At 34.8% G+C, this 14,590-nt stretch overlaps 1 protein-coding gene across 9 annotated transcripts in view; it reads right to left on the bottom strand.

The window, feature by feature from the left end:
* The window catches only part of TUT4 (terminal uridylyl transferase 4), a 143,796-nt gene that overhangs the window by 53,736 nt on the left and 75,470 nt on the right, over nt 1–14,590 (bottom strand). For all 9 annotated transcript variants that reach the window (XM_033435508.2, XM_049699765.1, XM_033435506.2 and 6 more), the window contains exons 5-9: nt 10,235–10,412; nt 8,368–8,456; nt 6,954–7,005; nt 4,695–4,764; nt 2,952–3,078 (exon numbers count right to left, since the gene is read on the bottom strand). In XM_033435508.2, the coding sequence (XP_033291399.1) occupies nt 2,952–3,078; nt 4,695–4,764; nt 6,954–7,005; nt 8,368–8,456; nt 10,235–10,412 (516 nt within the window). The remainder of the gene's footprint in view (nt 1–2,951; nt 3,079–4,694; nt 4,765–6,953; nt 7,006–8,367; nt 8,457–10,234; nt 10,413–14,590) is intronic.

Here is a 14,590-nt window from a genome sequence, read left to right as displayed (position 1 = left end):
ATCACCAAGTTGTATACCTTAAATATATACAATAAAAAATACAAATAAAGTAAAACCCCCAGGAATCTCTTTTAGATGTCAGATATTGCTAAAATTAATTCTTATGTTAACTACAAAAAGTGGCTCTGAGTCAGGAAACGTGACTATATTGGACTGATAAGGCTAAGAGTTTTGCTGCCCAGAGTATTAATAGGCTTTCCCAGAAAACAATTTCTTATTAGTAGAATGCTAAGAATATAGCTACTTAAGAATGGAGACAGCCAGAGAACAATCAACAGCAATCTCATGATATCAATTACAAGAATAAATTATATTCATATACTACAATTTTTCTGAACCCTCAAATCATGGAAAATCTGTGCTTTACTAAATAACATACAATGTGGATTAAAACTTCAAGATAAATAAAGCTGTTGGAAAAAAATATTTGAGAGGAATTATTTGAGAGAAATCATTTCTAGGTTTCTTACAATAAACTCAGAAAATGAAAATCACTGGGAAAAGCTCTTTGCAACTAACACAGCTGCCAAAAATGAGACACATCGCTCTGTTGGAAACAGAAAGGAACCACTCTGCAACCAGCTTTGTAACACGTTTTTTAGTGTCCTTCACTGATTGGTATGTTTAGAATCAATATAAATTTGAGTAACCTTTTCAAAGAGACCACTTTAGGAAACAAAGTTTATAGGCCACTTTTTTTTTCCCAAATGAAAATAAGCTGAATACCATTTATAGTCTTCTAACACAGTCTAATTACTTAAAAGAACAAAAGAAGTGTGTGAGAAAACTAAGACTATTTATGACCACTAAAAAAATTAAGGCATAATTAAATAGTACCATCCCAGAGGCAGCTATTTATTCCTTCATTCCTTATGAAGCCACTAACCTTCCTGGAGTTGATAAACTTAGTTTCCTGAGTAATGGCTAGTCCTTGTCTACCAGTCTCATCCCATACTCTGAGAAACTTTAGTTACTAGGGTTGTCACACCAGTCCTATCCCTGCTGACTTATCGTTGTTTAAATAATCTCACTTGCCAATTGAACAAAAAAGATTTGTGTAGCATTTTAGAATTCAAAGTATATTCTCATTCATTATCTCATATCACTTTTGAAATAATCTCTCCAGATAGAAAAATTGAAGCTCAGATGGATGAAGTGCCTTGCTCAAATTGATATAAATATCTAGTATAAAAATTAGAGTTGGAATTGGTTTATTCCATTTCACAGCACTAAATTTCTGTAGTATGCCAGGCATTATGCTAGGCACAGAATATAATGAGATAAATAAGAGGAGGTTCACCCTCCCTCAGACTGGTTCACTGCTCCCAGTCACTTCCAAGGATTAACAATCTTTCTGAAGAACTGGGCCATGTATTCAACAAATATTTATTAAATGCCTACTCTGCACTGGCACAGTAACATAAGAAGCACGAGGACCAGCCGTGAATAAATAAAACAGACTAAACTTCCTATCCTTGCAGTTTATAATTTCATGGAAGAAAACAGATCACAAACAAATATATGAATATGTATGGAAGGTGGCAGTAAGTGCTATGAACAAAATAAAGCAGGGTAAAGGCAGAGAGAGTGATGGAGGCAATGCTATTTTATACAGGGTGGTCCAGGAGACTCTGGTAAGATGAAATTTGAGCAGAAACTTGAAAAAAAGTAAAAGAGTGAACCATTCTGGATATGTGGGGTAAGAACATTTTAGATGAAGGGAATAGCAAACACAAAGGTGTTAGGTACGAAGACACCCCAACTTAGGCTTTCTGACTGTTCCATACTTTTCAAGCTGTTCCTTACTCAGACAGCTGGTTCTGTCCCAACTATGGGGAGAATCAAAAGTCGAGACAAAATATTTCTAAAAGAATCCTCTGGCTGTTTTTGTTCTCAAGTTATCACTCCACCACTACCCCACTAACTCATCTTCTTTGTATAAGACAGAGAATTTACTCATCATTAGTCTAACAAGTAATGAATACTACACTGATGAATACTATATACAAAAACTAAAATCTCTCTCTCTCTAGTCATTTGGACTGATATTTACCACTCCTCGCCACCTCCAAGGGGTAACCTGGAGCACAGGGGGAACCACAGCCTTTAATAATATGTGAATTCTAATTTAGGAAACTTAGATAACGAATTCTTAGCAGTTGGCCATTCAGAAATTGCTGCAGGGGGGATTTCCCTGGTGGCGCAGTGGTTAAGAATCCGCCTGCCAATGCAGGGGACAGGGGTTCAAGCCCTGGTCCGGGAAGATCCCACATGCCACGGAACAACTAAGCCCGTGCACCACAACTACTGAGCCTGAGCTCTATAGCCCGTGAGCCACAACTACTGAACCCATGCGCCTAGAGCCTGTGCTCCGCAACAAGAGAAGCCACCGCAATGAGAAGCCCGCTCACCACAATGAAGAGTAGCCCCCGCTCGCCGCAACTAAAGAAGGCCCGTGCACAGCAACAAAAGACCCAATGCAGCCAAAAATAAATAAATAAATTCATTAAAAAAAAAAAAGAAAGAAATTGCTGCAGGTTACCAATAATTTAGAGGAAAGAGAATAATGTTCTAAGACAGAGACTGGGAAAAAAATATGCTAACAAAAGAATCTTAACTTGCATAACAATATCTTACAACCTTACAACCTTAACTTACAATTACAATTAAGAGTGAAAACTTGAGTCTCAAATACTAAGATGTGAAAGAGAATATTTCTACACTGAATAAAAGAGAATAAAGTACAATAATTAAACATTCTAAAGTATATTAATAAACTCTACATGCCTATGAAACTATTTTCATGTCCATTATCAGAACCTGCCACACCACTTTCTGTCCACAAATAACTATTTTGTCCCCATATTATTATGATTTATGTTACATGTTAGTGCAAGAAAAAGCCTCAGTTATCTTAAATGTTAGGTACTTTTTTCCTCTGTTCCACTTACCTTAGCCCAATAGCGAAAGGCTAACACCAAGGGAGTAAAGACAGGTTCCATTTTGCCAAGAGCAGCAAGTAAGTCAGTAGTGAGGCATGCCATATCATTTCCTGCACTCACTCTACAAAGTAAACCACTGTGAATGAGAAAGAAACAAATTTTCACTGTACTAATACCTTAAAAACCAGAATACTTCAAATCCTGTGGCTATCCTTTCCAGTCACCACAATTAACACCTAAGAATTCATAATAAAAACAAATGTATTAACAAACTTAGAGCTAACAGAAAACTATATATCATTTCCATCACTAGAGTTCCATACAAATTAAAGATGTTTTAACTATCCATTTATACTTCAGAAATAAATTTTAACCTCACTTAGTATTTAATATTTAAGTTCATGAAAAATTAATTTCAAAAGCAGCATTAAGATGCACCAAAATTTGATTTATGTGAGGGGAAAGACATTGATATCATCAATGTCAAATAGTACAACATACCTTCCTAGTCCATTCTTTTTACCTTGCACATGATAAAAACAAAAAATGAAATACTGGGGCTTCCCTGGTGGCGCAGTGGTTGAGAGTCCACCTGCCGATGCAGGGGACAAGGGTTCGTGCCCCGGTCCGGGAGGATCCCGCATGCCGCAGAGCGGCTGGGCTCGTGGGCCATGGCTGCTGAGCCTGCACATCCGGAGCCTGTGCTCCGCAACGGGAGAGGCCGCAACAGTGAGAGGCCCGCGTACCGCAAAAAAAAAAAAAAAAAAAAAAAAATGAAATACTGAATTGACTAGCTATACTTCTTGACTCTAATTTTTCCTATCCAAGCTTTCATGACTTTATTGATATGCTACTTTCAGATTAGAGATCAGAAAGAATTTATCTATTAATCCACAAGTAATGCTTATATGTAAGTGAATATAGGAGCTACATTAAACGGAGTGACAGAATTGTAGAAGAAACATTTTTGTGGCAGGGAAAAGAATGTGACTGAGGTTGCCGCAGAGGCAATTTGACACAATGTGGTAGGAAAAACACTAGAAGTCAGAATACCTCTATTCCAATTCTGATTTTCCCCTGAATAATTTGAATTTGGACAAATCACTTAATCACTCCAGGTCTCAATTTTCTAATTTAGACAATAAGGAAGTTGAACTAGATCTCCAAAGATTCTTCTAGCTTTGAATAAAAAAACAGAGTAATCTTAAAATGTAAGAAATAAGAATTAATAATCAATAAAAGAATATATTATTTCCATATTGTTTCCATCTCTCCCACACTGGTTTCAAATACAATTATTTCAGTTTCCTTTGTCAAAGGCATGTTGCTCTCTCAGTCCTATAAATATCTGAATAGAAAGCGAAGATCAATCTTCAATGACTCCTTGAATTTCAGTGAACTAAAAACTAGATTCTAATAGACAGACCCTTGAGAAGACAGTCTATTTCTTATTTATGTTTGAAATAAGCAAAGCAGTACCTAACATATAGTAAATGCTCAATACTGTTGGGTGAATAAACAAATGAAAAGTTTTGCATTAGAATGTTTTATTTTTAACTCTCTAATAACTCCATTTCTTGTTCACATGCTTTTAGCAGGCTTGCTAATTTTAATAAATAGAAACTAGCTTAATCAAATTAATCCAAGAAGAAATCTAAAACAAAACTCTTCTCTCTTACAGATATCCACTGCATACTTGGTTGTTGTTAATTTTTTTTAAAAAAACTTTATTTTCTCTTCATTGTTACCGACCTTTTCCGATCTTTGCACACCACAACAGGAACTTTAGCGTGAAAATCAGATTCCACATCTACATATAATACTAATAAAGAAAAAAAATAAAACATGTAAGCTAATGTCAACATCTCTCAAATGTCTGCTCTATGGTAAACATTAAGTAATCGTTTCCTTCTAAAAATCACTCTCACTGCTTCTGTGGGACAATCCACTCTTCTCGTTTTAAGCATCAACCCAACAGAATCTCTTACCTCTCTTGGTGTCATTTGCTGTATTATCACAAACCACAGACAGGCAGAGTCCCAAATACTGTCCGAACATTATAATTACCTTAAGAAGAAAGGTTTTAACATCCCTAAAAGTTTGAATATTTCCAAGTAAATATACAATCTAGTCAAAGTTGTTAAACCTTCATAGATATAGCAAACAGAGGACACCACTTACTTCCGAAGGCTATTTCCACAGGAGTCACAAAAGGAGAACCTACAATGCTTTGACAATATAGTTCTTTTAAATTATCCATGGCAGTAAAAGGCTAACTCTACTGGCCCTATTTCCTGTTAATATACGAAGAGTCTGCCAAAGCTCTTAAGGAAGGACTAACAGGTGAAGTACACTTCCACTCTGAAGTCTTTCTCTACATCTCCAAGGTAGGCCCCATGCCATAAAATACCTAATCTAAACAAAAATAGATGGATTAACATTATCTCATTTGAAGTTCAGAAAAAATCTCTTAGTAGTACCTGTTGGAATTATTAATCTATTCAAAACAAATGTGCTGAAAAGCTTCATGTCAGGAATTACATTATGCATGATGGATATGACAATGAATAGATACAAAGAGCTCAATTAGGGATTTGGAAAACAAATATATAAACAAATAAATCCTGCAGATAACAGGACAGAGGTCTTTAAAGAGTACAGAGGGCATAAAGGAGGGAATAATCAATTTTACATTCAGACTGAATTTTAGAAACCTATGTTATATGACTTAAGATGATCTATTCATGTATTTTAGTGGAAAACATATTTAAAATATTTTTGCTACGTTGATAGTGTCTAGTGAGTCTAAAGAGGTAAAAGCGCTTATCTATATTATGCTTTAGAGTTTTTGTGCAATGAGAGTCAACTATTTATTACAGAAGAAAACTTCCTTTACATGTTAAACTGGACCAAAATCATCCCTTAAATATTAATATCCCAGGAAAATGGCCAAAAAGCTGATAAATAACGGAGAGCTGATAGGGCAGACAGAGAGAAGAAAAGAACTTTAGAACTGACACTAGAGCCAATGAGAGGGTATGGCTAAAATCAATAAACTATCTCTTCTAAGCCAAAATGGAAATATTTTTGACAGGTAATTATGATTCATAAAATATAAGATGACAATAGTAATAATAATAACAATCACAGCAGCAGAAATTTAATAAGAAGGTACTGTAAACCAGGTACTTTTCTAAGCTATGGCTTAACCCATTTCATCCTCATAAACAACCCTCTCATCAAAAAGATACTACATTATTGCCATTTTATAGATGAGAAAACTGAAGCATTAACACTTAAGTAATTTGTCAAAGGACACACAACCAGTAAGTGGTACAACTAACTAAAATTTGCATCTGGAAAGTCTGGCTCCAGATTCTGAGCTCCTAAGCATTTACTTTATATAACAAGAAAAGCAGTAAATAAAACCAAGAAAATAATATTCCAGACTGTACTACATGACCTGGGACCTGCTTTGAGAAAGCTGTAATTTTTAAAATTTTTATTTAAAAAGTATTGTTACCTATATGAATGTCCTTTTTACATAAAAATCAATCCAGACAGATGAGCCACATATGAAAGACTTAGTAGGTATAATCTGGTTGATGTACTATAAATGATTAACATTGTTTTAAGTGGGGAAAAAACATATTTATTCAATGCATACACACATTTTTTCCCCAAGTCTCTCCCTAAATCTTCCTTCATCAACAATCTCCTAATGATTTTTACAGGTTTTCTGTCTCATTTTACACAAGAAGCATTCATAATACTCAAAGGCAACGTTTTGAAATTACCCAAAAGGCAATCGTTTTTAATATATCAATTTTAAATATGATACTTTTGATCTGACATGTAAATGTTCTAGTACACCTATTAAATACATATGCAATACAATGACGCAAATATGCTAGTAGTTTTACTTTAACTTGGTTAGGCATACATAAACAACACAATGCATATATCTTTAAAGAACTTTTTTTAGAAAAACAACTTTAAAAAGAAACTCACCACTTTTTTTTAAAATCCCAAGCACTTGTATCAGAAGATCTGGATGATTCATCTAAAAGAAGTTTCAAATTAATAAATACACTAACTTCAAAGTTCAAGTTTCAGAACTTTAGAGAATACAAGTAAAATCATGCTCTGTATTTTAAAATAATGAAAACAGAATAGTGTTCTACTTTTATGTTTAGAAATCTTGTTCATGGATGAAGTAAAATCTAATAAATCATATAGTGCTATTATTCCAGCAACACTACTAGAATTAGTCAGTTCTTAGAGTGAGAAAAGATTCTGCAATTTCATATCAAAACAAATGAAAAAAGAAATCAGTTTACCAAATGATTTCTAAAGAGAAGTTGTTGAGATAAGAAATTTAAGGGATATTGACAACTGGCAGCATGGCCAAAAGGCTTAGATTAAAGTACTACTTTAAATAACAAGCATGTCAAATATTTAGCTTAAATGTGTACTTTGCTGCTATTTAAAAAGCATTTAATAATCATACCTTACTTGTAAGTTAACGACTATATCAGACTAGAAATTAAAACATCAAATTTTCACCCAAATCAAACCTCCTTGAGCATAAACTTATTATTCAAAAAGTTAAAAACACATCAAATATCAACTGATTATTTTAAATGTTTGATATGTCAGGAAATAAGCAATGTTAGCAGTGCTAAACAATATTGGTATTTTGCTAATGGTCCTAGCCACTACTTATTAAAAGTACCTATAATGTGGGGCTTCCCTGGTGGCGCAGTGGTTGAGGGTCCGCCTGCCGATGCAGGGGACACGGGTTCGTGCCCCGGTCCGGGAAGATCCCACATGCCGCGAAGCGGCTAGGCCCGTGAGCCATGGCCCCTGAGCCTGCGCGTCCGGAGCCTGTGCTCCGCAACAGGAGAGGCCATGACTCTTTTTTTGGCGTAATGCCAAAAAAAAAAAAAAACAGTACCTATAATGTACCAGGCACTATACAAAACATACTTGGTATATATATCACCTTATTTAATATTGAAGTTATTATTCCTATTTTGGAAATTAGAAACTGAGGCTCAAGAAGGTCAAGTAACTTGCTCATTGCAGCCAAGATTTGAACATCTACAGATGTATGATTTCAAAATTCTTTCCTCTTTCTATACTGCTTACCATAAGCAATAACTGTTCAACACGTTCAAATACAAGCATTTTCCTTTTTTTGACCACCTTCCTCTTCTTTTTTTTTTTCTCCCTTATTTTCTTTAATTCCACCTATGCCTGACACCTAAAAAGTACTTTCCAAAAGCACTGTTAAATCATGATGGTAACATTCTACAAGCCAGAGTTTTATATTCTCCTATATCTTCTCTAAAAAGATAACCAATAAACAATACCAAGTACTAATTAAGAACCATACAGAAAAGGGTCTTGTCTAATTACTTACCTTGGGAGGAAATTTTATATCTATATTAACATCACTACTTTTCAGAGCAAACTTAGTCAGAGACGAGCCATACAACCTAAGTGAACACTCTGGAAATGAAGGAAAAATATCAGAGCATGAAACAGCATGCAAATATGAGAACTTTAAAAAACAGTGATAGGAAAACTGCATATATTTCAATTCTGTGTCTTCCAATTCTAATACAGCAATTATAGAAGAATAATATCCTTTTCTAACTGATCTACAAAATAGTAAAAATGTTTCTCAGTTATAGGGTTCAGGAAGAGAGAAATAACTCATTCAAGTTCAGTGTTTAAACAAAATTTTAGTAGTAATTCATTTAGGAATAACTAGAAGTATGTTTCACATTTAATATGTAACAGTAAAGAATGTACTAACCTAGCTATAGCTACTGTCACAAACTACGTATTTTTTTAGATATTTATATTTACTTAAGAAATAGCTCTTTAAATGAGGAAGGGATCACAGACATTCAGCCAATGCTCTTTAAAAACACAAAGTGAAGCCAAGTCAATTGATACTGCAGACCTAAAACCAAAAAAAACTCTGGCTTTCAAGAGTTCACAGAACAAAATAAATAGGAATAATAACATGCTACCTACATCTTTTGCAAACTATCAAATATGTTATTTCAAAAATCATAATACAGGGCTTCCCTGGTGGCACAGTGGCTGGGAGTCCGCCTGCTGATGCAGGGGACGCGGGTTCGTGCCCCGGTCCGGGAAGATCCCACAAGCCGCAGAGCGGCTGGGCCCGTGAGCCATGGCCGCTGAGCCTGCGCATCCGGAGCCTGTGCTCCGCAACGGGAGAAGCCACGACAGTGAGAGGCCCGCGTACCGCAAAAAACAAAAACAAAAATCATAATACGGTAAATTTTTAAATGATCTCAGCAGAGGGCAAGTTGAAAAATAACATGATTGGGACTGATCATGGGATGTTTAGTATGTTAGGAAGTGTTAAGTTTGTACTCAGTTGAATTTATAAAAGTCTACTTTTCAAGTTCACAAAATGTCTGAAAGTCATCCAAGTCATTAAAATCATAAATATTTCACTTCTATTCTTATAATAATAAGTAAATTATTCCTATGTATAATTTAAATTAGTATCAATGTGTTTTAGATAGAAAACTACATTATAGAAATAATAAAGAAAAATTAAAATTTCAAATTCTTTCTTATAAATCTCACAATGGCTTGATATAAAATTATAATTTATCAACTGTCTAAAATCCCTTTGGTGGTAAGAAACAAGTCTTACTTAATATCCATTTACTTAAATTCAGTATTAATGCAAAAAAATGATGAGGGCTAAGCAAATAATCTATACATAAATGTCTACCATAAACCTGACCCAACTCCCCCTTGTGCCAAAAACATAAGCTTTCTGTAAAGAAAGATCAAGAGTCAAAAAAAGAAATAAAAGTATAAATTTTACCACTAACTTCCTTAAAGTAAATTAATTTTCCCCACTATCAAGCAATAGGAATTTTATTCAGTAACTAGTTCAACTGTATATACTGAAATAAATATGACTAAAATGTCCATTCAGAAGTCAATGATACTGAAAATTTAATATAAAATATAATATTCAAGCACTAAGCAATTAATCTTGTATCTGACATTTTAAAAATCCTTTTTTCTTATTACAAAATTTATGCTGTGCCGTAATTCTCCATTTTCCTTTTCTGAAATATCTCCCCCTCAAAAGTCATTTACAAATAATTAATCTACTGTTAAGATGGAGAAAAAAAGAGAAAGAAAAACATTAAGAATTTACCCTAAGTTCAAGAGGAAGCAAGAGGAAGAGTTGTGTCATTTTAAAAATTAAGTATAAAATGAAGCTGTACCTGGTAAAAATGCTGTTATAACCTTTGACATTTCCTCCACAATTTCCTGACGAACTCTGAGGTCATCATCTGTTATTCCTTGTTCTTTTGATAATTCAATAACTGCAACACTTAAAGCAGCCAAGTGGGCAAGGGAAGGAGGTGGCAGAGAACGAAGCTCACTTTCTTCCTGTTTTTCCTATTAGTGTGACGTTTAACAACAACAATATAAAAAAAGATTTCTATTTTAATGTCCTCGTATTTAGGAGAGAAGGACATAATCAACATACATGCACCTTCTATTGCCAGATTTAAGAAACCTAGGATACGGAACTGAACAAAAGAGACAGAGATCCCTGCCTTTGTGAAGCAGGATTGAAAGAATGAGAGGTGCTGTGGGGGAGGTTGCTATTAAACATTTAAAAAATAAAACCTGTTTTACTTTACTGTGTGCATAAATTCTGAAATGCTACATCAAAGCCAAGATTCCATAAGTAACAACATTTAGCTGATCATTTTGCTGCAGCCAAGAGACGTTGTCTTAGTTATAGCAGAAGGTCTTGAATGTCTCTGATTGGCATGTACAGTACCAGATTAAATGGTCACAGGAAAACATCCTAAACAATATCGCCATGTATTTGATACACTGCCTCCCATTTAAAACTGATTTCGCTGTTATTTTATACAAAACTAGGCAAAATGTTAAAAAAAAAACAAAACCTCTATTCTGCTAAAAGTTTGAAAGCCAATTTAAAGCAAGGAGCTGAAGAGGGACTATATTATATATGCACAATGATTTTTAAAATTACTTGATTACTCTGATTTTAAAAACTACATGCTAACTGCAAAAGCTACATGAATTATAAGAAAAGAAGAAAATCACCCACCAGCTCACATCCTACTATTCCATACATTTTTCAACATAACAGACTATACCATTTCTTTAATATTATAACAAAAACATTTTCTATTATCACATTTCAGTCAAAAAACAATCTCTTATTTTTTTTGAGATATGGAGCTCCCAAAAGAATAATCAAAAGTAGTTTATTTTTCCCGCTCCCCCACTCAATATAGTAAAACAAAGACTTTGGTCTATTCCTAATTCTATTCTTTGTTACCATATTCAGTCTTAATGTAAATCAAGTTTACCTATGGTACAGAATAATCAAACACAGGAAGTAAGACAACCTTGTTTTTATAAGTTTCTGAAATCATTTCTGCAACCTTAACTATAAACTACATCTTAGATGAGCATCTAAGTTTTCAGGACTACTTTCTTTTTAGGATTTACCCAAGGTATTAACAGCAATATACTTAATGAAAAAATGATACAAAATTAACATGCAACAAAATTATCTTTATTTCTAGATTGAAAATAAGAGGATAAAAGACAGTGAACACTCTTCTATCTATGCTATCCCGCATGCTGCAATAAGAGCCTGCACGCTGCGACTAAAGATCCCGCATGCTGCAACAATCCTGCTTGCCACAACTAAGACCCGGCGCAGCCAAATAAATAAAAATAAATTTTTTTTTTGAAAAATAAGCCTATTCTACATCCTTTAGGATACTGTTCCATCAAACATTCTCATTCATATCCTCATATCATTGATCATCCTGTCAACCTGATATCTTCATATATCCTCTGTCATAAATATGATCAATTAAATCCCTACGCTTCTGTAACTTACATTCTAATTAGAGAAAATAGACAACAGATAAATAAATATATATTATGATGTCAGGTAGTGTTATTAAGAAAAATAAAACAGGGTAAGAGGCTACAGACTGCTGGAAAGACGGTATTATTTTAGAATAGAGTAGACAGACAAAGCCGCTCTAAACAGGTGAAGAGACCTGAAAGTGAAGAAGAGAGACATTTAAATTTCTGGAGGAAGAGCATTCAAGACACAGAAAACAGTAAATGTGAAAACTCAGAGGCAAAAAAGTACCTAATCTTATTTAAAGAGAGCAATATTTCTGAGGCTGAGTAACAAAGTGGTGACTGTGAAACATGATGAAACTGAAAAGTTAACTAGAAGCCAAATATTGTATAACCTCATGAAACTTGATAAGGGCTTAGAATTTTATTTTAAGTTGCGAAGGTACTGATGGGCTATAAGTAGGAAGGAACATCATATACTTTATTTATTTATTTTTATTTTTGTGGTACGTGGGCCTCTCACTGTTGTGGCCTCTCCCATTGTGGAGCACAGGCTCTGGACACGCAGGCTCAGCGGCCATGGCTCACGGGCCCAGCCACTCCGCGGCATGTGGGATCTTCCCGGACCAGGGCACGAACCCATGTCCCCTGCATCAGAAGGAGGACTCTCAACCACTGCGCCACCAGGGAAGCCCTATCATATATTTTAAAAGAACAATTCTGGCTACTGAATGAAGAAGACTGGGTGTGGGGGGGCAGGGCAAGAAGTGAGATAAACTGGAAATAGTCCAGGTGAGAGATAGAAAACCCTTAAGCGTCTAAAAACAAATGTTAAAACTAATGAACAAAAAATTAAATACAAAGAAAACATATTAAAAGCAGCAAGGGAAAAACAACAAGTAACACACAAGGGAATCCCCATAAGGTTAACAGCTGATCTTTCAGCAGAACCTCTGCAAGCCAGAAGGGACTGGCAGGACATATTTAAAGTGATGAAGGAGAAAAACCTACAACCAAGATTACTCTACCCAGCAAGGATCTCATTCAGATTTCATGGAGAAATTAAAACCTTTACAGACAAGCAAAAGCTGAGAGAGTTCAGCACCACCAAACCAGCTTTACAACAAATGCTAAAGGATCTTCTCTAGGCAAGAAACACAAGAGAAGGAAAAGACCTATAATAACAAACTCAAAACAATTAAGAAAATGGGAATAGGAACATACATACCAATAATTACCTTAAATGTAAATGGATTAAATGCTCCCACCAAAAGACACTGACTGGCTGAATGGATACAAAAACAAGACCCATATATATGCTGTCTACAAGAGACCCACTTCAGACCTAGACACATACAGAAAGTGAGGGGATGGAAAAGATATTCCATGCAAATGGAAACCAAAAGAAAGCTGGAGTAGCAATTCTCATATCAGACAAAATAGACTTCAAAATAAAGACTATTAGAAGAGACAAAGAAATACACTACATAATGATCAAGGGATCGATCCAAGAAGAAGATATAACAATTGTAAATATTTATGCACCCAACATAGGAGCACCTCAATATATAAGGCAAATACTAACAGCCACAAAAGGGGAAATTGACAGTAACACATTCATAGTAGGGGACTTTAACACCCCATTTTCACCCATGGACAGATCATCCAAAATGAAAATAAATAAGGAAACACAAGCTTTAAATGATACATTAAATGAGATGAACTTAATTGATATTTATAGGACATTCCATCCAAAAACAACAGAATACACATTTTTCTCAAGTGCTCATGGAACATTCTCCAGGATAGATCATATCTCGGGTCACAAATCAAGCCTTTGTGAAGTTTTAGCCACAACAATCAGGGAAGAAAAGGAAATAAAAGGAATCCAAATCGGAAAAAAAGAAGTAAAGCTGTCACTGTTTGTAGATGACATGATACTATACATAGAGAATCCTAAAGATGTACCAGAAAACTACTAGAGCTAATCAATGCATCTGGTAAAGTAGCAGGATACAAAATTAATGCACAGAAATCTCTGGTATTCCTATACACTAACGATGAAAAATCTGAAAGTGAAATCAAGAAAACACTCCCATTTACCACTGCAACAAAAAGAATAAAATATCTAGGAATAAACCTACCTAAGGAGACAAAAGACCTGTATGCAGAAAATTATAAGACACTGATGAAAGAAATTAAAGATGATACAAATAGATGGAGAGATATACCATGTTCTTGGATTGGAGGAATCAACATCGTGAAAATGACTCTACTACCCAAAGCAATCTACAGATTCAATGCAATCCCTATCAAACTACCACTGGCATTTTTCACAGAACTAGAACAAAAAATTTCACAATGTGTATGGAAACACAAAAGACCCCGAATAGCCAAAGCAACCTTGAGAACGAAAAACGGCGCCGGAGGAATCAGGCTCCCTGACTTCAGACTATACTACAAAGCTACAGTAATCAAGACAGTATGGTACTGGCACAAAAACAGAAAGATAGATCAATGGAACAGGATAGAAAGCCCAGAAATAAAGCCACGCACATATGGTAACCTTATCTTTGATAAAGGGGACAGGAATATACAGTGGAGAAAGGACAGCCTCTTCAATAAGTGGTGCTGGGAAAACTGGACAGGTACATGTAGAAGTATGAGATTAGATCACTCCCTAACACCATACACAAAAATAAGCTCAAAAT

The sequence above is a fragment of the Orcinus orca genome, chromosome 1 (genome assembly GCF_937001465.1).
Source record: "Orcinus orca chromosome 1, mOrcOrc1.1, whole genome shotgun sequence".
NCBI classification, from domain to species: Eukaryota; Metazoa; Chordata; class Mammalia; order Artiodactyla; family Delphinidae; genus Orcinus; species Orcinus orca.
The sequence above is the reverse complement of the archived record's forward strand: the minus strand, read 5'-3'. Positions and strand labels throughout refer to the sequence as shown.